At 46.8% G+C, this 22,800-nt stretch overlaps 7 protein-coding genes across 7 annotated transcripts in view; 3 read left to right on the top strand and 4 right to left on the bottom strand.

Moving 5' to 3' along the window:
• Nucleotides 1-3,358: 3,358 nt before the first annotated feature.
• ASPBRDRAFT_33377 (uncharacterized protein) lies at nucleotides 3,359-3,700 on the bottom strand (the record flags this gene model as incomplete). The annotated part of the gene is made up of 1 exon (XM_067623114.1): nucleotides 3,359-3,700. One exon carries the CDS (start codon nucleotides 3,698-3,700, stop codon nucleotides 3,359-3,361), a length of 342 nt encoding a protein of 113 aa, XP_067475327.1.
• A 1,028-nt stretch (nucleotides 3,701-4,728) lies between these two features.
• On the bottom strand, nucleotides 4,729-5,247 carry ASPBRDRAFT_47020 (uncharacterized protein). The gene has a single exon (XM_067625762.1). The coding sequence runs from the start codon at nucleotides 5,042-5,044 to the stop codon at nucleotides 4,880-4,882; it is 165 nt and encodes a 54-aa protein (XP_067475326.1). The 5' UTR covers nucleotides 5,045-5,247; the 3' UTR covers nucleotides 4,729-4,879.
• A 214-nt stretch (nucleotides 5,248-5,461) lies between these two features.
• On the top strand, nucleotides 5,462-5,644 carry ASPBRDRAFT_133751 (uncharacterized protein; the record flags this gene model as incomplete). The annotated part of the gene is made up of 1 exon (XM_067618547.1): nucleotides 5,462-5,644. A coding segment is annotated over one exon (183 nt), but the record flags the coding sequence as incomplete, so codon positions are not given.
• A 6,277-nt stretch (nucleotides 5,645-11,921) lies between these two features.
• Nucleotides 11,922-13,603, top strand: ASPBRDRAFT_199221 (putative MFS transporter; the record flags this gene model as incomplete). Its single annotated transcript, XM_067621303.1, has 4 exons — nucleotides 11,922-12,337; nucleotides 12,440-12,931; nucleotides 13,008-13,149; nucleotides 13,214-13,603. 4 exons carry the CDS (start codon nucleotides 11,922-11,924, stop codon nucleotides 13,601-13,603), a joined length of 1,440 nt encoding a protein of 479 aa, XP_067475324.1.
• A 545-nt stretch (nucleotides 13,604-14,148) lies between these two features.
• Nucleotides 14,149-17,288, bottom strand: ASPBRDRAFT_47018 (putative C6 transcription factor). Its single transcript, XM_067625761.1, has 5 exons — nucleotides 16,132-17,288; nucleotides 15,628-16,065; nucleotides 15,181-15,568; nucleotides 14,990-15,125; nucleotides 14,149-14,916 (listed from the first exon to the last, which is right to left on the bottom strand). The coding sequence occupies exons 1-5, from the start codon at nucleotides 16,821-16,823 to the stop codon at nucleotides 14,465-14,467; spliced, it is 2,106 nt and encodes a 701-aa protein (XP_067475323.1). The 5' UTR covers nucleotides 16,824-17,288; the 3' UTR covers nucleotides 14,149-14,464.
• A 1,768-nt stretch (nucleotides 17,289-19,056) lies between these two features.
• Nucleotides 19,057-21,634, top strand: arg2 (acetyl-CoA:L-glutamate N-acetyltransferase). Its single transcript, XM_067620031.1, has one exon. It carries the CDS (start codon nucleotides 19,091-19,093, stop codon nucleotides 21,272-21,274), a length of 2,184 nt encoding a protein of 727 aa, XP_067475322.1. The 5' UTR covers nucleotides 19,057-19,090; the 3' UTR covers nucleotides 21,275-21,634.
• ASPBRDRAFT_47014 (uncharacterized protein) overlaps nucleotides 21,626-22,800 on the bottom strand; it is a 5,552-nt gene continuing 4,377 nt past the window's right edge. The window contains exon 4 of the mRNA XM_067625760.1: nucleotides 21,626-22,798. Coding sequence (XP_067475321.1) covers nucleotides 22,085-22,798 — 714 coding nt within the window. The 3' untranslated portion in view covers nucleotides 21,626-22,084. The remainder of the gene's footprint in view (nucleotides 22,799-22,800) is intronic.

Here is a 22,800-nt window from a genome sequence, read left to right as displayed (position 1 = left end):
TAAGTAGTGAGCTATGATACATATCTTATCTCTAAGCTTGCTTGGTAAGGCGGATTATGCGGCAGAATTCCTGATGGTTAGTAGCGTCAAGCGGTTTGGTCAGTCCGTCTGCAGGATTCTCTGTGCTATCTATATGTGTAAGCTTCAGTAAGCCCTCTTTGTAGCAATCTCTAATAAATAGCAAGCGATTATTAATCCATTGATTGTTTAGGGCAAAGGTCGGACTCTCTATAAGTGTTTTTGTATTGGCTGAATCAGTAAAAACTGGAATTATGTCTGGGATAGTAAGGCTGAGTGCTTGTGTGAGCTTCTTAATCTAAAGAGCTTCTTTGATAGCTTTATTAAGTGTAATATACTCTGCCAGAGTTGATGAACTTGTAATAATTGTCTGCTTCTTACTACTCCAGGATACTGGGGAACCCGTGTAGAAGATCATGTAGGATTCTGTAGACTTTCCATCTGCATGGTCCTGGAAAGTAGTATTAATATAGATTTCTAGTGTTGCTTTATGGTCTTGGGCGAGTGTTAGAGTAAAGTGATTGTTCACTAAGTAGTGTAGGAGGTTCTTTGCTGCTGCAATATTAAATAATGAAGGTGTATGGCTTTGGTGCTGAAGACAGAAGACAGTATGTATAATATCTGGCTATGTCTGTATGCTTAGCCAATTTAATTAATCTAGTAACTGTGTATATTGTTTAACATCCTCCTGATTAAAACTCGGGTCCTCTGGGCGGTGGTTCCGATAGCCTGGATTCATGGGTATGTGTTGAGGTGAAGATTTATCTATTTGGTATGAAACTAGTAGGTCTTCTGTGTAGGAATGTTGATTAAGGGTTATTATTCCAGTTTGTTGATCTCTGGTTAGTGTGCTGCCTAGGAAGCGTGTTGGGGGTCCCAGATGTTTGACCTTGAAATGCTGAGACATATTATTGTAGATATTATTAATTTCTGTAGTAGTGTGGTCAGCAATGATGAAATCATCAATGTAAATGATAATGATTGTAGGTCCGCGGAGGTAGATGTATGGATCTTCTGTAATTAGCTTGAATTCTATTTTCTGGAGTTGCTGGTTGAGCTTCTTATCCTAGAGATGGCCTGCCTGTTGTAAACTATATAATGTCTGTTGAAGGAGGTAAATATAATCCGAGTTCTGTTTGAAACTTGTGGGTTGGTGCATGTAGATTTTTTGGTTATTAACTGCGCTATGTAGGAAGGTAGTTATGATATTAACTTGCTTCCATGCTAGCTTGTGGATAGCTATCGCGGTCAGTGCTATTTTGACTGATGATTCAGAGGTAACTGGGGCATGTGTTGTATTAAAGTCCTTTTCTGGCTTCTGGTGATTTCCGCATATGATCTATTGTGCTTTAAAGTGAATGATGTAGCTATCAGCATCCTCCTTCAGGGCATAAACCCACTTGCTAGGGAGTATGTGGGTACCCTGTTGTTTTATAGGAGGGGGAACTATCTTGTAGATTTTTATGTTAAGTAGGTTCTGGATTTCTGCAGCCATGGCCTTGTGCTAGAGGTCTGTGTGGGGTGATTTTATTGCTGTTTTATAGGATAGGGGGATCATGATATCAGTGACTTTTAATCCTGGTTCAATGGCTAGGTATGCCTGACTATCTTTGTACCATTTTGGGGGGACCTCTTTTGTTGTTTGTGATGACACGCGTCGTTGTGTTTCTTCAGTGGGACCCTGGGGTTTATTATGTACTGGTTTCTGGCTTGCTGTAGGGGGTGTGGGAGCTTGGCTTGGGGCTTAACTCTCTGTATGTGTTGGTAGGGTTGCTTGGGGTGTTGGGGTATGTAGAGAGTCAGGTACTGTAGGTTGCTATCTAGAGTGTTCTAGACCTTTGTTTGATGGAATAGTGACTTGTTTACTAAATAAATGATTCTATCTTTCCTGTCTCTGCAGGGGCTCTGGTACCAAGTGTAGGAATTGGCTGAATCTCAGCAGTGCTGGTTGGGGGTATTGGTCTTGTTTATGTAGAGCCTGTGGTACTGGAAATAGGTAGGATTGGGTAGGTGTTCTAGCTGGTTCTAATGGTTTACCTGGGGGTGTTGTTGTTGTAGGTTCAGGATGATCAATATCCATTGGTTCAGGGCCGTCTATTTCTATGGGATTATTTAGGATGTTTGATAGAGGTGCTAGAGGCTCTGGCTGACCCTATTGAGGTAAGGGATGTGTAGTAATGGTTGGAGACTGGTCTTCTTATCTGATGTACTCCTGTATAGTTGATAGCCTGTGTCCCTCTGGTGGTTGTATTTGGGGTGTCCGGGGTGCAGCTGGTGTCCTTGGTGTTGGAGATAGGGTCTGCACTTGTTTCTGTATTGGTGATTCTGGCGCTGCTGGTGTGGCTGGTAGAGTCTGTGGAGTTGGGGCTCTTGGGACTGGAGCTGTAGGTGGGATTTGTGGTCTAGTATTCTTCTATTCATCTTGTTGTGTAGATGAATGGTAGTAGTAGGTCCTATTATCTATAGGCTGTATAGGCTTTAGGGCACCTTCTGTAGGGATAGCCTGGTCTGGTTTATTCTTATTGTCCTTGTATGTTCTTGATTTAACAAACTTCATGTCCTGGGAATGATAGATTTGGTTATTCTCTGGGACCTAGACCTTGAAAATATGACTATAATTACTTTTATATCCAACTAAGTACCTAATGTTTGCATGGTCTGCTATCTTCATGGATTGGACCTGGTCGGCTTGTGGTATATGAATATAGGTATGGTATCTGTACACCTGTAGGTAGTTAAGAGGGGGCTTTAGATTAGGGATTCTATAGAATTTATACTATTTTTGAACTGGGGACTTCCCGCTTGAGTTATTAGCATGAGAGAATTGGTTGATTATTATATTTGTAGTTTCTACTGTAAATGGCCAGAGCTCATGCGGCAAGCTAGTATCTATAATTATGGCACGGGCAGTCTGGTTGATGTAGCCACCATATCGTTTGGAGGGGCCATTGGCTTCTGGGGTATGAGGTGGAGTAATAGTGACTTGAATGTTTTCCTGTTCAGCCTATTTCTTAAAACCTTGGAACTCTCTGTCTTCATTAACTCTCTAACTCTGTATATTGTGTCCTGTCACATTCTTATATTGTCTGTTGAAGTTGATAAGATTTTGTGTTGTATTAGACTTTAGTCGGAGAAATCTGACTTCCGATCGTTGGGTTGCAGGATTGACCATGATAAGTGTGTAGAGATATCTATTATAGTCTATTGGCTTTATGGTTTGTAGGTCTGCAGTCTATAGGTCTGTTGGGTTAGCTGAGGTAGTAATTGGGGTTTGGGAGATCTGGTGTTTAGACTTAGTTTAAAAGCATGTATTGTAATTAAAGCTTGAGGATCCTTCTGTTTAAATCTTTTTATGTGTTGTAACTGTTGCTTTTAGTCTGGGAGTTTCTGTATGTTTTAATTGCCTATGTAGTAGGTATGGGTCTACTTTGATTGTTGTAGCTTGAATATCTGTGTCCCTAATAGTTCTGATAAAAGGAACATTGTACTTTATGTTAAAGTAGGCAATAATCTTGTGTGTAGCAATCTCTTGGATTGTCTGGTCTGGGTATAGCCAGTATCTATATGTCTCCTTAATCTGGCCCTGGCTCAGGATGCTAAACTGCATGTCTGGATTATAGTATGCTTGGTCTTTGATCACTGTAACTTGGCTATGTCTAGTATTAAGCTTAACTAGAATCATGCTAATCCTAGTAGCCTGCCCTTGTCTAGTATGAGAGGTCTTATACCTGTATGGCTTCTTATCAGGGTGGAAGTCTTGATAATTAATAAATTGGGTGAGGTCTGGAGTTATATATTAACTGGCTCCAGTATCCCACAGCTATTCAGACTTTATAGTTGACCTGGATGTGTTAATTGCCATGCCAGAGAATTGGAAGGAATTATTGTAGTTGATAGTGATATTGGATTGAGCCAGTAACTCTGGATGGGGAGGCTGATTATTTGCTCTAGCTGTTGGAAGGTTTGGGGTGGTTGTGGTTTGGGTTTGGTTTGTCTGTTGACTATATTGGTAAGCAAAGATTTCTAATTGGGGGTGCCATTTCTTTTATTATTTGGCTGGGACTAGGTACGCGCATGTAGAGATATTATGTGGGTGTTGTATGTAGTAAGAACAGAGTCCCTCTGTATGTGTGGGTTGGAATGTAATTCATTGCTTGATCTATTTATCTCTATTCATCTCTGCAGGAGGCCAGCGTTTGTGATTTTTAGGAATATTTGTTGGTTTGTTGTTCTAATTTTGATTATTTGGCTTGTGATTACCCTGTTGCGTGGTATTTAGTGGACTTGTTATTGCGCTTGTAGAGATATTATCTGCCTCAGCTGCTGTTTTAGTTTTTTTAGAGGCCTTAACGCACAGTTCATAGAATTGGGTATCAGTGAACTTGTTGTTATTATAACTATCCAGTTGTTTCTTAATTATGTCACACCATCCCGGCATGTTGGCGCGTATGTTTGTAAGCAGTACTATTGTTGTAAAGTATGCTGGATAGCCATAAAGTAGTTATTGGGCAAGGTTGAAGGTTTCTCTGAAATTGTTAATGTATTGGGAAACACTTGAGTACTGGGCGCGTTGTATCTTATATAGCTTAGATGCTATTATCTTGTGTTTGTTGAATTCTTTGCCTAGGACTATCTTTTATATCTTATTAAATGTTTTATCCGCGTAGTAATTTCTTGTATTTTTGCTTTGGAGCTTTGTTGAGATGTCCTGTGAGATCTGATTAGTCAGCTAGGAGGAGATAAAAATACTCCAGTCTTTCTATAACTGATAGTTTGGGCTTGTGGCTATTGGTCGTGGTGTTGATATGTTGATTATGGGTGCACAGTACAGGACCCGCAGCTTGTTGTATATCTTAAATTGCTAGGCTTCGAAGTCTTCTTTTTCTGTTAGATGATCTCGCAGGTCTGGTAAGATGCTGGGTGGTGCTGTGGTCAGGTGCCTTCTATTCTGGTGTATTTGGTTCTGGATAGCGGGTGGCGCGTTTGCTTCTGCTGGCGGTAATGGGTTACCCCCAGTTGATGCCATTTTGTATTATTTTTGTTGGCTTGGATTGGTTTGGGAGTCTTTTGGTTCGTTCCAGATATGTCTTGGTGCTGGGTAGTTATCTAACTAATTAAAATCGGTTTAGATTTAGTAGTTCGCGATAAAAATCGATAAAAATCGATAAAAATCGATAAAAATTGATGAATTTTGATGAAATTTTGATGTATCTGGTTGACTTTTTCGAGCTTCTGGGCTCATAACCTATTGGCTACTAGGAATGAGTTGCTCGAGATACGTGACTAGAGGAAGAAACGTGGAGCCAGAGGGAGGATGGTAAGGTGGCCTCAGATCACGTGACCACCACCATTCACAAAAACTAGGTTTCTGGGCTTCATCATCACTACTACAGGCATCCATGTTGACCCTGTGAAGACCGCTGTGATCGCAGAATGGTAGCGCCCGACTACTGTCAAAGGAATCCAATCATTTCTGGGATTCTGCAACTTCTACCGGCGTTTTATAAGGAACTACTGTGAATGGTGGTGGTCACGTGATCTGAGGCCACCTTACCATCCTCCCTCTGGCTCCACGTTTCTTCCTCTGGTCACGTATCTCGAGCAACTCATTCCTAGTAGCCGATAAATAGTACCCAAACTTCCCCCTTATGACAAGGTGGCGAGGGAGAGAAACAATCACAGGCCTCAGCGAGGCTCCAAATTCGTCAGGAAAGAAATGGTTTACAGCCAAGACATGTATTTCGAGAGATAGTTTCAAAGTGGATACCTGCATATCGCTCCGGCGAGGGGACAGAGTATGAATACACGCACGCACACACAACCACACCGGCGGTCCTAGCTAGTCACATGACTGCCTACCGCCTTCCAGCCAAGTCGATGACCACTCTTGTCTATTCAACCAAGTCATATACAGGCAGCAGCACTGCATGGCTGCCTCCCTCAATTTCACTATGCTAATCAAGTAATACTTTGTCCGTTTCTAGCGTAAAGTCCCACTGTACGTTGTCCCGGTTCAAAGTGTCGAAATATTGTTTTGCTGACTTAGTGCCGTATTCACCAGTCGTAACTACCCTGCGGCGTCGCGTCCCGCGTCAATCTCGCGTTGTATCCCGTGTCGAAATCCTCGTTGAAAGTCGTCAAGTGTCATACTAGCTCGCTAGTTCTCGCTGTCAGTCATGTCGTTCCTGCGGCATATCGTCGTAACACCAAACGCGTATTAATGCCTGCCTGAATATTGTCTCCCTACCCGCTGCCTGCTTGCTGCCTCGCTTGCTGCCGCCTGTATAGCTCGTCCCCTAGAGCCCTCTAAATGCAACTTTGCTAGGAAGGTGGGAGCCCGTTCAACTAGGGTACGGGGAGCAGGCTCTGGGAGGATGGGCCCTAGTGCTTCTATCAAGCGTGCGAAATATAGGGAAATAGGTATAAATAGGTGTATGGCCTCACCTATGGAAGCTCTCCGCGGCTAGATACTGTAGGGGATTTGGCCTGGGTACAAGCTTCTCTGTGGGTGAAGTCAAGCTATTAAGATATATCAGCCTACCCGTGTAGAGTATAAAGTAAGCCTCTTATTATACATATCTTAGGGACAAGGCGTCTGCAGGGTCAAGCAATACAGCCAGATCTTAAGTAGCTATTTCAAGATCATATATCTATTTCCTTATATAAAATACATGATGTCTTCTATGTATGGTAATCAGTATATGGGGTACAGTCTCCGGGACTATCCTGTATGGATATAGATCAGGGTCAACTTAGTAGATATTATAGTGATACATTCTAAGTCTAATCTTCTCGGTTTATAGAGTCAGTCAATGATACTTCATTCAGTAGCCTCTTTGGGTTCGATGTCCGCGAACCCGTTGCCCGATACGCCTGGGTGAGTGGTGATCCAATAGTAGTATCGAATGTCGAAGACTTGCACCAATTTGTAGTGCAGCGAGTACTTCTGTTAGCAGATATTGGCCGGATGCCTGTCCTGGATGTATTAGTATCTTCAGGGCCCCTTGGTTGCCAAATCGGGGCGATCTACAGGGGTCGGTATGGTAAAGGCTATTTCTGCACGCGGAGGAGCCAGGTCCCTGGCTAGATCTAGGGCTCAGAGTAAGCCGGCTATCTCTGTAACCAGTACATTGAACTTAGTTTGTATGCCCAAGCACGCCTGCTGGGGGCCCAGGGTCACCGCAACCACGCCAATGTGACCGTCAATGCCGGAGCTATCTGTGTAGATCCGGATGACGCCGGGGGGTGATCAGCTCTTGTACATTATATTCAGTCATCAAGTGGTTCTTATCGCTGTCTATCTGCCACTGCGAAAGTTGCCACCACTGGAGTACAGGCTACAAGACGTGTGTCTCGAGCTTCCGTGGGTTAATATCGACTGTGAGAAGCAGCTTTTCTTCCGCAGCCTCCAGTAAGCCCTGCAGTAGAGGATTGGAGTGGTGGCAGCGACGTTCAAAGATTTGCGTACGCAGGAGTGTGGCAATACAGCTGTATATAATTCTTTCGGTTGAAGGGATCGGGTTTTAGGATGGGCTGTAGCCGATTGATTGCTTGATGTTTTGTAGCAAACTACATGATTTGATTGTATGATGATTATTGTTGATTGGGAAGAGAAGAGGGAGCTCCCTCCGCTAGGTGCTAGATACTATACTTGATGGTTGAACCATACTAACTAGGAAGGAGCGGATCATGTGACAAGTTCTATCCTCAGATAGACCTCGCCAAAACGCGGGTTGGGTTGGGTTTTCATTTTCTGAACCCGCCCACGGGTTACCCAGGCTGGGTTTCGGGGGTCCCCAACCCGCCCATGGGTTCTTGGCGGGTACCCGCGGGTTACCCAAGCTACCCAAAGTTTGTATAATTTCAGCATAACTTTAATTAGTCATTAATGTATTTTTGGTAATATAACAGTGTCATAGGTTACAACTTCCCTGTCCTCAGCAGAAGTCCTGTTCAGATATATATAATTATAAAGTGTCACTCTATAAATATTTGGTGTAGTTGACACGCACCCCAATTTCCAATAAATATAATGCTTAGACGGACTCAAGTTGATCTTATAGACTCTCCCCATCTATTAAGCTTTATTAGTATTAAGGACTATCTTATCCAACTGCCATATTCCCTAATAATTCTAGATAGGTTTTATGGATTTTTTAGGTCTAACTGGGGTTTGGGTACCCGCCCATACCCATTCATACAGTGATGCGGTCTGACGCGCCACTAATTCAATATGTCTAAAATCCATAGTGAGGAAAAAGAAAAAAAAAAAACTAAAGATATGAGATAAGAACCAGCTCATTATTCTCTAAAACTGAAAATCTTTTTCTAAGCTATCTATCTTCATTAAGTTAGGACAGCAAAAACCGCCAGCCATTTATCATGATCTTATCTAATTCTACTTCAGTAAAGCTTATATCCTTTCTATTTAGCTCTCTAATGCTAATTGAGGCGCCCTTAGATTCTATTCCTTCATCCAATTTTCTCTTCTTGGTATGTTGTGGCTCTATCATTCGAGCCTATCAATATTCTCAAGACCTTAGACATAGACTGACCTGGATTGAAGCCCTTTCTTAGTCCAAGACAGAGTTATATTTTCTCTCTAGGTGATCCTCCGACTAGCCTTAAGTGCATCGGTCCTAACTGCAAAAAGAAATGGATTCTATATGACACGAATTATGAGAGTGATTTTTTCTTATGGTGGTTATAGACCAAGTACGGGAGACAGCTGAATGGAAATGGCAGATCTAAGATTAGGTGGTCAATCGAGACGCGCTTTACTGATATTTAGAATTATTTTGATTAAGTAGTAGAGATACATACAGGTCGCCTAAAGGTTACCTGCAAGTCCTATCTAACCTTACTGGATCATCCACATCACAAGTCCCACGGCACAAGCGCTATGGGAAGACACCAGAAGTTAAATAGCTGCTGAAAAGGAAAAAAACAGATAGCCTAGCAGATATTTATTGAAGATTCCATCCAACAGCCTGCAGCAACTATAATAAGTAGGGTTTGGTTTACAAAAGATCAACTGGAAAAGCAGCTTTTAATGATTATAATAAGCCTGCGGCTCCCTTTCTAGGTGGTAGAGAATAGTGTATTCTAATAACTATTAAATCTGATCCACTCTGGTACTGATCGATTAGAGCTCCCGTCTGCGAAGACGCTTTGTCACCGCTTACATGATGCTGTGGTTGAATAACATACCTCCCAACTGAACGATTTACCTGAGGGCGCTAAAGTATCACTTACTTTAGATTATTGGACCAGCCCATTTCAGCAGGCATTTATAGCAATCACAGTCTACTTTATTGATAGTGATTGAAATTATTAAGAACTTCTTCTTGGCTTTGAGCCATTACATGGTCCCCATTCAGGGAGTAACCTGAGCGATATATTGCTGGACCTATTATGAGATTAACACCTCGTGGATCGAATCTTTACAGTGACCACAGATAATGTAACCAATAATAATACTTTGATTCAGGGCTTGCAGGATGTATTGCTTGCCACAGGTACAATCAACTCTTGTGACTCTATTATTCGTGTCCCTTATATGGTTTATGTTATCCAACTATGCCTCAAGTAACTCTTGGGGCATATCAAGGCAGCGCCTAAGAATAATGAAATTAGTATCTTATGGTCAGACTCTCAATCTAGCTTTCTAAAGGATTTAGCAGATTATGGGGATGTTGCCCATACACTTACAAAGGTTTGTCTCTATCTAGAAGTAAATTGAGTTGCACTGTAACTTTTATAGGTCTAGTCACTTGCAGTCTTTATTAATACCAGTCTTTAATGATGGGATGCCTTTATTGCTCTATAGTCTGTTCAAAACCAACTTTTCCCACTACAGGACGTATAAACACACTGGAACTCGACGTTCCTAATATTACAATGAGCGCGGAAACTACGAAACTGTTTTGATCAGTATTGCACAGATTACGATTATGTGCAGTTCAAGATTAGCGATGCTGAATGGTGGTAAATTAATTATTTTCTCTAATTAATAAAACCCTTCTTCCAGTTCACAATGGCCCTTATGAAAACACGGGATGTAACCATTTATAGCATTTTTCTAGTCTATAGAAAGCTCCTGGAGCATATTGAGAAGTCTACAAGAGCTTTGAGCAGGAAGACAACTCCGTGGAAAAGAGCTATACATGATACCTTACTTGTAGTTAAATAGAAATTGAGGGAATACTATGACAAGACTTACCAGGACTATAGATTTCTATATGCTATAGGGACAATGCTTGCCCCGCAGTACAAGCTCTCTACTTTTAGTAATATAGAATACTTGAAATGCTATAGTGAAACATTAAGAACCTACCAAAGTTACCTGAGGAAAGGCTTTTACCAATACTAATAGCAGATCCCAGATCTATCTTTCTATACCACAATACATCGTTCCCAGTAATAGACATCAGAGTTAGACCAGCTACTCATGTTGTATATCTCATTGCCGAATGATAGGAACCAGCTGGACGAGGTTGATTGGTATCTCCAAAAAGGTAAGGCCTTGGTCAGTGTATATTTTACTTTTAAGTAGTAATTGACCTTCTAAGGGATTGTGCCGCTTCCGCCCCGGGCGTACTGGAAGGAACATGAATATAAATTCCCTGTTCTTTTATGTTTAGCGCACGACCTGCTCGCCGTGCCAGCCACCAGTGCAGGAGTTGAACACCTCTTCAATAGTGCTAGAAATATCTACCACTATCGCCGAGGATCTCTCCACGAAAAGACCATCCAGGACCTGATGATGTATATATATGCCCAGAAATTCACTTTAGACAGTCAGCAACTCGGTTATCTTGGAACAACGATACCAATGGCAGAAAATTAAGTAACGCGCGAAGAGGAACTGGCCCTTAAGGCAACTAAAGAAAAGTTTAATCTGATTAGTGACTGTAAGGAAGACGAACTGGATGATACAGAAGAGGCCAGAGTAGAGACTATAGAATTAGAAGAGACAGAGGGTGAGCCAGAAGTCACAAGCATAGAGAGGCTATCCAGGAGTGTCTCTGAAGAGCTAGATAGAGAAGATAAGGGAATATCCTTACTTCTACCCCCTCTGATCTAGCTTTGTGAGAGCTCACAGAAGAGATCATCTGGCAGGGTTACTGTGCCATCTAGCAGGTTGCAAGGGTATAAACTGTATTAGTGTCTAATATTAGATAAGAGGAAGCTCACTCTAGTATCATATTATTTAAGTAAAGCTGGTTAATTCTAATAGCCCTCCCCATGTCTATGACCCAGGCCAAACCCAGTGATACAAGAACTCCCCGAAAATTACGGCACAATTTAATGTACAAGATCATATGATTTTTATTTGCTTCTGTGGGTTACTTAGCAACCCATTTGGGTTCCTGGGTTGGGTTTTGAAAATCCAAGCCCACCCATGGGGTTGCTGACTAAGACCCAAACCCGCCCATGGGTTGGGTTCTTGGCGGGTACCCATGGGCTTGGGCGGGCTTTGGCGAGCTCTATCCTCAGATAGAGTACAGCAAAGGTACTCTTGGCGAGCCGCAAACAGCCAGTAGAAGATAATAATTGCTTACTAGTCCTTACTGGTACTTGCGGTCCAGAATGATGAAGTTTCTAATATAAGCGGCCCCGTTCAGGCGTAGACTCGATCAAGGCATAGGCAGGCCATATCTTGCATAGAAGTCTGGATCCCGGATGGGTGCCTTGCGGCCTTGGTGCCTTGCTGCCTGGAGGAGACGATCCGCCTTCCCGTCCCTTCTTGTCTCTCTTTAGTTAACTATTTCTACTCTTTCTTTCCCTTTGTATTCTTTTTACCCCTCCCCTTTTTCCATCCTTTTCTGTTTATCCACAGTTCCAATTGTATATTTCTCATCATTTCTTTCTCAATCGAGGGGTTGCGTGCCATTTTTATCATGTCGGCCCCGTCCGATCCATCCCCGTCCGCTTCTTCGCGAGGGACGCGTGTGCATCACCGCATTCTCACTGAACTTGGCCTGACTTCAGTCTGGCAATCCCCTCGCGATGTCAAACTGCTCTGCGCCCAGCGCTTCGTGCGTCTCTTCGCCTACGGTGGTTCGACTCTCATCCTGGCTGCCTACCTCTCAGCATTAGATATCTCCGATGAACGCATCGGTCTTTTCATGACTTTGACCCTGGTGGGTGATGTTGCTATCAGCTTTCTCCTCACCCTCTTTGCCGATGCTATGGGTCGCAGGGCTGTCCTGGCTTTGGGTTCTGCCTTAATGGTCGGCAGCGGCATCCTCTTTGCTTCGGTCGGCAATTACTGGGTCCTTCTCGCGGCGGCCGTCTTTGGTGTCATAAGTCCGAGGTGAGTTCTCCGATCTCCGAGCGAAACATCCCGACTATTTTTAGTACTCTTCCCCGAGCACGAGATGTCGGGGCATCCGTGCTTACAAACTTGATAATACAGTGGCAACGAAATCGGTCCCTTCCGGGCTGTCGAAGAATCAACTTTGGCCCATCTAACACCCAATGAGATCTTGAGCGATATCTTCGCCTGGTACTCGCTCATTGGCAATGCGGGCACCGCCCTAGGCATGATGACCGGTGGATGGGCCATCAACCTGCTTCAGGTTATCTGGGGATGGCCCTATATTCCCGCCTGTAGAGTTATCTTTTTCGCTTATGCTGCTATTGGCGCGCTCAAGTTCCTTCTGTCGATTGCACTGAGTTCCGCTGTCGAGGCTGAGAAGAAGAAGAAACCTGTGCAACAGTCTACTAATGAGGGTGAAAGACAGCCCCTGCTGGGCAATCAAGCGAGTAACCCTACCGCCCAAGAGCAGCCACCTCAGCAGAAGAAATCGATCCTTTCTTTCCTCGGCGATTCCGAGGTCATCTCCTTGTTTCTGCGACTTGCAATCCTGTTCGGGTTGGATTCGTTTGCCTCTGGACTGGCATCCCTGTATGTATCAGGCAGCTCCTTCCTCCAAGAAGGGCCTAAACTCTGTATAGTTCGGTGGAACTGACCTGCCCCATAGGTCATGGATGACATACTTCTTCAAGCGCAAGTTTTCTCTCCCTGAAGGGTCGCTCGGATCCATCTTCTTCACTACCAGCCTGATCTCGGCGGCTTCGGTGCTGGTGGCCTCATCCCTCGCCAAGCGCATTGGTAACGTCAAGGTCTGCTTCCCCTCAAAATTTACATCATCTTTTAAGATCCGGTCACTTTTTCTGACCATGACAGACTATGGTCTTCACTCATCTTCCCTCCGCTATCTGCCTGGCACTCATCCCAGTCCCTTCGATTCTCCCGCTAGCACTGACCTTCTTGGTCCTCCGTGCCTGCTCCCAAACCATGGATGTGGCTCCTCGCTCAGCCTTCCTGGCGGCAGCGCTGCCGCCGGACCGTCGCACAGCTATCATGGGTTCCATCAACGTCGTCAAGACCTGCGCCCAGAGCCTTGGGCCTCTTTTGACCGGTATATTAGCCGATCGAGGAGTCTTCGGGCTTTCATTCACCATTGCGGGTATTCTGAAGGCCGTCTATGACATTGGCATGCTGCTCAGCTTTGCCGGAAAGGAAAAGCAGCACCGACGACCGGAGCCAACAACTGAAGATGAGGAGGCTGCTTAGACTCTCTAGACGGCCTTCAAGAAAACAGCCAGAAAAGATCAATGCTTGGACCATGGAATAAGTCTATTGGTTTGAATATTCTCCCTGTCATCTACTTATATACTGTCAGTTCAATTCACTTCATATTTTATACTGATTGATGTGATAGCGAATTTCTTTGGGTCACGTGATCTCTGCTTTTTGCTTGCTTACCTCGCATCGCTCGCAATTATCTGTATGATCGCATGTTCCCTCTTACACTTCTTTCCTTCCTTCTTCCCGTTAGAAATTTTCGTCACATAGCACCAAATATGACTTTTGACCGGCTTCAACAGAGGACAGAGAAGCAGGTACATGCAGTCAAGAAAGTATCTCAATGGACACAGGTTGTATATAATATAACAAGATTTACCAGGCGCCGGAGACGGGCCATCTATGGAGCACTGCAAGGTGCGAGCCTCAATCTCAACCTCACGGCCTACTACTACTTGATGCCTGTACATACTCATTATATTCATTATACAGATCATATGAAGGCTATTCCAATAATTTAGGAGTCTAGTATAGTACCTAATACTATCATTGCATCATTGCAGCACTTGTAATTTGTATTATCTAACAATCAGATTGAAATTCAATGAATCCCCTCGAAAGAGAACCCGTATAAACAAAACTGGGTATATATAAATAGAAAACTTCACAAAACCATATATACACCATTCTGTGTCCCATCCACACAGACGCGCCCTCTGTTGTTGAAAACAACCATCCTAATCGGTTAAACCCAATATAAAATATAAGAAAAAAAAATCCACTCCCTGAGTTGAGATGAGAAGGATAAGAATAAAACAGCCATATAAAATCTCTTTCGAGCAGCACCTCTTATGTCAGATTAACATCCTGGAATACAGAAACATCCCATATTCCTGTCATATCGAATGGAAAGCCATCCATCGTGCCGAATGTCCCGGAGATGCTCATCATATCGTCGACAATATCATTATTGGTTTGTGTCTCCGGGAGGGCAATGGCGGCGGGATTTACTAGGCGATGAGGGTGAGTACTATCCGGGGGCTGGCTGAGATCTGTAAAGGTCGGTGGATGTTTAGCGCTGGGGTTGGCACCGGTGCTGTTGTTCAGGCGGTTGAGGAGACGCTCGCAGTGGTCAAGGCACATGTCGGCGACGTCCCAGTCTTCTTCTTCGCGGACACGGCGGAGGATGGATCGAAAGGTTTCGACATTGGCTAAGCAGGAACGAGCCACTTCGGGGTCGGTAGTTTCGAGAGCACAGCGAACAAGGAGGGTGGCGGTGGTGGTTAAGTGGAAGGCGCTGTCTATAAGATTGTTAGAGTCCTCTTTTTCTCTTCTGTGTGAATCATCGGAGACATTGTGAAAGGTGCGGCATACATGGAAGCCAAAATTCTTGGAAGTTTTGCTTCCGAAGGGATGAGATAAATTGCACGATTTCTTCGGCGGATCGGCGACACTCTGTTTGGAAGTAGCGGCGCGCTTCCGGGTTGTCTGCTTCGGCGTTGTTGACCTCCTAGGCGAAGTTAGTATAACTGCGAATCCAATAGATAGGGCCCAATAGAATTCACATTGAGTTCGACCCGGCTGACGAGCATCTTTACTGCAAGGAAGCCAAGCTGCAGACTGCTTGTACCGGATATGCGCACTTCCGTGGTATCCGTGCTGATGGGATTGCGGAGCCAGTCGGGGAGAGAGTCCTCCCACGCGTCCAGATCTGTACGAATTTGTCGCACCTTTTTCGTCATTTCACGGTGGGCTCGAGACTGCAAGCCGTAAACGAGGGGCAAGAGCTCGCCTAAGATTTCAGTGAGCCGGCACAGGGCAATGTGGCAGTGCGCAGCTCGCACGCGCTCGGGGGTCTGAGAAGCCTGGGGGATCAGAATGTCGATTGTCGGAAGAGGAACATCATATTGATTTTTAGCAATCTGAGGAGGTACGCCGTGACCGAAACTCCCCCTGGGTGTATGTTAGTAAGACGCCAGCGCCATCTCTGGGTGTTGGTAGGATAGGCTTACCAGCGATCATGGATCACGACGCCCCACCAAAGCCGCATACGGTGATTCTTCTCGGGGCGGGACAGTTTCCAGTGGCTTGGATCACGGTTTAGCCCGAGACAATGTGCGAGGGAAATCATGCGCCCGCAGCTGATGGCATTGCCTGTCATTGAGAAGATCGGCCGACCGGTAAGATCGATGAGGGCTACACTGACTGTCGAGAGCCCAGGCGCTGAGAATTCCTCGTGGAGCGCAGCGACAGTCATGTTGACTGCATACCGGGCATCTGGCTTCGGGTGACAAGCCAGCTTCGGGGTGTGTTTCCAATAAACTAGCGACATTGAATAGACCTGGCATAAGAGCGACGCTGGCGGGTCTCCTGGGGACTCAGACAAGAATGCCTCCCAGAACGATTCCCCATCGAAGATCGGAAATGCTGCATTGAACCGGTCGATGAACCTGAGGAAGAGTATTAGCATGGCGTCTCAGACGACCTTCCAGATCGGGTCTCATGGGAAAGCGTACAATCTGACTAGGTCACGTTTGAAGGGGCCGAGAATCTGCTCTAGAATCTCCTTCTGATTCTCCCCGGGAGGAACTCCGACCCGCATACCCTGCCTCCGCCGAGATACTGTAGTGTAAAGGATGGGCTTTCTCGGATCGCTCGAATAGACATTGTAGGGTTGACTTTTTGGTTCCACCGATTTGCTGGTCCGTTCCGGAGGCATGTACCTCTCGATGACCTGGGCATCCTCGGCCACGACCGGACCAACAATCAGGACTGACTCATTGTGGGGGTCATCGACTCCTTGGCTCCTGGATTCGCTCCTGCGACGGTCTAAGGCCGAGTCCGAATGTGCGACGCTGGAAGCGCGGCGGCGGCTGGGGTGCGACGGAGAATCGATTTCGTCCGGGGTCCGCTTGCGTTTCTGTCCGAGCGACAAGACGCGCGTATGATCTGGAGCCCAAGGTTTCGGCTCATGACTATTGATGAGTGGAGGATCATGGTTGGTCTCTTCCTGATAGTGACAATCGGCTCCTTGGACACGGCATAACAAACATGATTGACCAGGGATATCAACGGTGCATCGCGACTTGCGCTTTCTACACAAGTCGCAGGCCCTAACCTTGTGAGACCGGTATGGTCTGGCGCCAGCATTAAACCCCGGCGAGGCCAGCTTCGACGTGGCAGTGGTGGGAGCTGTGGTCGGCGGCATGATGCGCCCCAATAATATCCTATGGTTGGCGCAAAGCGGAGATCATAAGCTGTAGCAATGGTAGGTTCTGTTATCGGACAAGTGTGACAGGTCAGAAGCCCGGACGAACACCGAGAGGTGGGTAGGATTCAGATCGGGAGGCGCTGTAAGATGATGATCGGTGAGACCCAATGGAGGTTTGTGCCTAGTCAAGTCATCCATTTGTTGGACCCGGCTAGATCGCAAGGCCGAGGGACAGCATTGACACTCTCAGTTAGGGCCGGGAGGGGGAGAGGGAGGGGGAGAGGGAGGGGGAGAGGAGGGGGAAAGAGAGGGAGGTGGTGGATAGATGCTAATCGCGAGGAAGCGCAAAGCAGTGCATAGTTATTGAAGAGATCACCGGACACCGTTAATTGAAGAATGGAGGAACCCAACAGCGCGGTCTGGCTGGTGGTGGAAGATCTCCTTGCGTTTCTGGAAGCGCGCGCGTGTACGAAAAAGGCCAGGAGATAATTGCCGAAATTCTTGCTTGTCTTATCGTGGGACAGCGAGTGACGTCTCTGAGGTCACGTGATGTATGTTTGGTTTGTTTTGTTTGCTTACCTGGCGTCACTTCTTTCCTTCTTCACGCTATAGTTATTTTTTCGTTACATAGTACCAAATGTGATTGTTTGAACGGCTTCACCACCCACCAACGCCGTTGCCGGGTACCCCTTTTTTTTCAATTCATCTTCTTATACCTGATCGAGCCCGCTATATAAGATGCTGGCTATGCAGGTGCTTCACCGTTTGAAGCACAAGTATATGGCCTCGAACGCCTGAAGTCCCTCAACCTCGTAATAAACAACGCGCGCCGTGGCGTGGGCAGGTCGTCGCCGCAGCTGAACACACCTAAACTTACACAAAAAGCAAGGTATACAAACAAATGGGTGTTGCAACTGGCTGACCAGTTGCCTGCGAGCCACCATCCTCTCCGTTCTCCGTCCATACTCCGCTTCCAACCTGGCTTGTTCCTTTTGGTATGCGGATCCTTCCCCGGGTGACTCAGTTCGGGGCGTGTTTGTTCCATCTACCCAGCATCGCGGGGCTGCCTTACACCCTCAATCCCACTATACAAACTCCGCATCGGGCAGATCGGGTTCAACGCCTACCTCCGCAGCATTCGACAAGCCGACTCAGATAGATGCCCGTACGGAAAGGCCTCGGAGACCGTGCTCCACATACTAATTATATACAGGAAATATGATACGCTTTGACAAGAGATTTGGAAATCTAATACCTCCGCAGCCCCCTGAATCAGCTACTCAAGACCTAGCTGCGCCCTTTAACCTTGCAGCCGCCTTATTTCTGAGACATGTATGATGAACAGCCCATTTTGTGCTCTGCACGGGCTGGCTGATGTATTTTAATAGCTTTATTTCATCTACTGAGGAGACACTTGCCCCTGGACCGGATTCCTAGTAGTAGCTAGCTAAAGAGGGCTCCGTAGGTGAGGCTATATATCTATTTTCATCTATTTTCGTATATTTTGTATGCTTAATGGGAGCACTAGGCTTTGTCCTCCTGGAGCCTGCTCTCTGTATTCTAGTAGCATGGGCTCCCACCTTCCTAATGAACTCATGTGAAGGTCCAGGGAATGAAGCTATATAAGCGGCAGCAAGCGAGGCAGCCGGTGGGCAAAGGGTAAGCTAGTAACTGAGGTAATGGGTTAGCTAGATGTGGACAGGTATTTGAGTATGATGGATACTGCAGGAATGATATAGTGGGTAGCGAGAGACTAAGCGAACACAATATTTGATAGTATTCAACGGTGAATTTCGACATGGGATACAACACGAGGTTGACGAGAGGCGGTGCGGGGTATGACTGAGGGAATGATATTTGATCAGCAACATCGCTAGGAGGGATTGGGAACGACGTACAGTGGGATTTGAAGCTGGCAGCAATTGTATATATCAGTGATTTTGTATGGTGGGATCGAGGGCGAGGCGGCCCCGCAATGCTGCTGCGTGTATGGCCCGTTTGAAGGAGATAGTTAGGTGGAGTGGTCGTCGACTGGGCTGCAAAGTCGGTAGGCGGTCACGGGACTAGCTAGGATCTCCGGCGTGGTTAAGGAATGAAACAAACAAAACAAACGACGGAGGTGGCCTAAAAATCACGTGGCCACCACCATTCACACCTAGTGCCCGTCACGTGGCCGCCTAGCGACTTTTCGGCCCAGTCGATCGATGGCCATCTCTCCATCTACAGACCGACACATTTTCTGAGTCACCTCCAGGTCCAAAACTATGAGCTCCAGGACCTTGGTCGAGCTGCGATCGACTACATCGACATACCTGCAACGCAGCGGTGTTGCTGCCACCACCGCCGCCGCCGTCAGCAGTAGTACTAGTAGTAAAGGCAGTGCCCCGCGTCGATGTCTCTCCTCGGCTTCCGGTCGGCAAGTGCAGCAGAGTGCCGACTTCTCATCCAGCAGCAAGACTTGGGATCGCTTGGGCCGCCGCGCCAAGGAGAAGCTCTTGGATCGGGAATTCTTCCTGAGCTTGTTGAACTCCGCCTCAACCAAGCGTGAGGCCAAATCTTATTTAGCCCGTCTCAAAGCTCAACACCAAGGAACTCCTCCCCTCAAGCCGGCCTCCAAGCAACCCGGAGTACCCGAAGCAACAGCTCCAGTGTCGCCGGGTGCCAATTCAACCTCATTCTATGGCGCCTCCCGATCCGTCTATGATAGCCCCGTCTTCAGACATGACTCAACCCCAACACCTCCCCTTCAAGATGTGTCTGAGCGCCTGCACCTAGCCTTGGTCAAAATAACCACTCCGCAGCTTATCGATGACTCGACGATCAACGGCGTGGCGAAAACCCTGTCGCAGCTGAATCGTCTGGGAATGGCTTGTTGTGTGGTAGTCGACCCGGGTACAGCAGGCGATCCTAATGAACTACGGAGGATCGCGGCTGAGCAGGCAGATCGCATCTCAACAGCTGTGGATGCCCAGCCGGATTCGAAATCAGCCCATATCGACTCAGTTCTTTCCGTGTCTGCGCTGAACCCCGATACACCTAGAGTTCTGTCTCGCAAGGTACTGCTAGGGCCATTGCGTGATGGTCACATCGTGGTCTTGGCCCCCATTGCTTATACAGAAGATATTCCTCGAGCAGTGACGGTCTCGGCCAGCGATGCCATCTTGGCTCTGACGAAAGAGCTGGCCGGCCTGGCAACAACTCCTGACCCTGATGAAGACCCGATCCTGACGGCCCAACGGATCACGGGCCTGCAGGAGGAAGTATCCCTGGATCGAGTCATTCTCCTGGACCCCTTGGGCGGGATTCCTGCTTTCAGTGGGCCCCAGACGTCCCATGTGTTCATTAACATGGAACAGGAATTCGATGATATTGAGAACGAATTGCTGCGGGTGTGGCAGTCGGCAGCATCTGCAAAGAGTAACATTCCTGAAGAAGGTTTACCGTCCATTGCTGATAGCAATCCTTTCTCCAAATTCGCCGATACGGAAGTCGTCCCTGTGCCTCCTAGCCAGAAAGCTTACTCGCCGGACTTGACTTTGGATACAAGCATGGTGGAAGGCCATATCAACAACTTGCGACTAAGCCAAGCCGCACTGGCAATGCTACCCTCGGCATCGTCTAGCATCATCACATCTCCGCTTGAAGTTGCAAATTCGGCACAGAGCCCTGGAGGCGCTAGTCCGGATGTCTCAGCTGTTGGAACGCGAAGACAAAGGAACCCGCTCATCCATAATCTTCTGACCGACAAGCCTCTGCTCTCATCGTCTTTGCCTCTAAGCCGACGAGCAGCCCTGAACGGCAGACAGGACTCGATTGCTACACAGGCCTCCCATACCACATTTGTTAAGCGAGGCATGCCACTGACCATCATCCCAAATCCTTGGCGTTCACCATGGACGGCCAAAGATCGGCCGCGTCTGGGACTCGATGATCCCTCTATCGACCTGCCGCGACTGGTCCATCTTATTGAGGATTCCTTTAATCGCAAACTCGACGTACAAGACTACCTCGATCGAGTCAACGGTCGCCTGGCCGGGCTCATCATCGCAGGGGAGTATGAAGGGGGCGCCATCTTGACCTGGGAGCTCCCTCCCGGCGTGGAGGATGATGGGAGTGAGACGAGCCAAGCCCGCATGGTTCCCTATCTGGACAAATTTGCCGTTTTGAAACGCAGTCAGGGCGCGGGCGGGGTAGCCGACATTGTGTTCAATGCAATGGTCCGCTCTTGTTTCCCGAACGGCGTGTGCTGGCGCAGCCGCAAGGACAATCCCGTGAACAAGTGGTACTTTGAGCGCTCGCAGGGGACATGGAAACTATCCGATACGAATTGGACCATGTTCTGGACTACTCCAGGACTGACAGAGGATACTCAAAAGTTTCGGGATTACGAGGCCGTGTGCCGCAGTATCCAGCCGAGCTGGGCGGACGACACCGGTGTTGTTGATTGATTGGTTGATTGAACATAAGATTTAGAACATGTATATACCCAGTTTCTGGAGCTCGTTTCTCAAGTTAGGACCTAGCTGTGAATGGTGATGGTCACGTGATCTGAGGCCACCTCTTCATTCTCCCTCTGGCTCCACGTTTCTTCCTCTGGTCACATATCTCGAGCCACTCGTTCTGCCCAGTAACCGACAGGTTATGAGCCCGGCAAGCTTAAAAGTCAACGATGTTGAAATTTATCAAATCTCATCGTTTTTCAACAAGAACAACTTTATCTAAACTAATATTTATCGGTTAGATAACTACCCGGCGCCAAGACGCGTCCGGAAATAAATCATAATAAATAACAAACCCATATCTGAACCAATTAAAGTTTATAAAAGATATCCAAGATGGCATTTACAGTCGGTCTCGAAATTCCACTGACCTTGAAACACATGACAATTGTTTCCCAGCCCCACTGCCAAGAGCTTAGCGCGAGCCCGTTATTTGAGTAATATTCAATACAATACGACCTGTATTAAACAGGATTTTTGGGCCGTTTTCGTTTATCACGTGACCAATGCACTTTAAGTTGGACGAAAAACCCAAGACGTGGTCACATGACTGAGGCACCAGGAAGTTGCGTCAACCTTGTTGCGCCACTTTCCAGAAGTATCGGTGCTTGGCCACCACCTACTGAAACAAGCCCGAAACATCGCGAACACTCTATTAATTCTGCAGATAGCTATATGGAGCCCCGGTCTCCCTTACCCTCCTTTTGAAAAGAGATCTTGACATAAGAGAGCTAGGAATGCAGTCTACCGCAGGATACCTCACATGACTGAGAACGCAATTATGGCAACTCTGCCGCTCGTGCTACCAAGTGCAATAGTACTGTTTTTGACCGTTGACGAGCAAGGGTGATAGCTTGGAGGTAGCCATAGCTCTTTTTGACCCTGAACAGTAACCCACCGGCCTGCTGATAAAGATATCTCCATCACCTTCTCGGAGGACGTTGAGAAGCTTTCATAGTAGTTTCGGATATCGAAAGACCCTATATTAGTAATCAATAGTGGCAGGTGATCCGAAAATTCAACGTCGGTGGCAACATTGTCAGTGCTTATGTCATGCTTGAGAGCGCCTGTGGCCGTATCCCACAGCTTGATGGTCTCGTCGTGCGAGCCGGATGCCAGCAGCTGGCCGTCGCCTGAGAAGGCGACCGAGTGAATTGAGTCAGAATGGCCCTCCAGCGTATACTTAAAAGCGCCCGTGGCTGCATCCCACAGCTTGATAGTCTTGTCATACGAGCCGGATGCCAGCAGTTGGCCGTCGCCTGAGAAGGCGACTGAGCTAACTGAGCCAGAATGGTCCTCTAGTGTATACTTAAAAGCGCCTGTGGCTGCATCCCACAGCTTGATAGTCTCGTCGCGCGAGCCGGATGCCAGCAGCTGGCCGTCGCCTGAGAAGGCGACCGAGCTAACTGAGCCAGAATGGCCCTCCAGCGTATGCTTAAGAGCGCCCGTGGCTGCATTCCATAGCTTGATAGTCT

Source organism: Aspergillus brasiliensis (genome assembly GCF_001889945.1).
Source record: "Aspergillus brasiliensis CBS 101740 unplaced genomic scaffold ASPBRscaffold_13, whole genome shotgun sequence".
NCBI classification, from domain to species: Eukaryota; Fungi; Ascomycota; class Eurotiomycetes; order Eurotiales; family Aspergillaceae; genus Aspergillus; species Aspergillus brasiliensis.
Note: the sequence above shows the minus strand (reverse complement) of the source record. Positions and strands in the feature narration are given on the sequence as shown.

What these genes read in the sequence shown, in the direction of transcription:
- ASPBRDRAFT_47018 (XM_067625761.1), bottom strand. Translation starts at nt 16,823, where the DNA reads ATGCCGCCGACCACAGCTCCCACCACTGCCACGTCGAAGCTGGCCTCG. An exon ending in AAACGTGACCTAGTCAGATT is followed by an intron (nt 16,066 to 16,131) that starts GTACGCTTTCCC and finishes ACTCTTCCTCAG; the next exon opens with GTTCATCGACCGGTTCAATG. An exon ending in CCAAGAATTTTGGCTTCCAT is followed by an intron (nt 14,917 to 14,989) that starts GTATGCCGCACC and finishes ACAATCTTATAG; the next exon opens with ACAGCGCCTTCCACTTAACC.
- ASPBRDRAFT_47020 (XM_067625762.1), bottom strand. Translation starts at nt 5,044, where the DNA reads ATGGCATCAACTGGGGGTAACCCATTACCGCCAGCAGAAGCAAACGCG.
- arg2 (XM_067620031.1), top strand. Translation starts at nt 19,091, where the DNA reads ATGAGCTCCAGGACCTTGGTCGAGCTGCGATCGACTACATCGACATAC.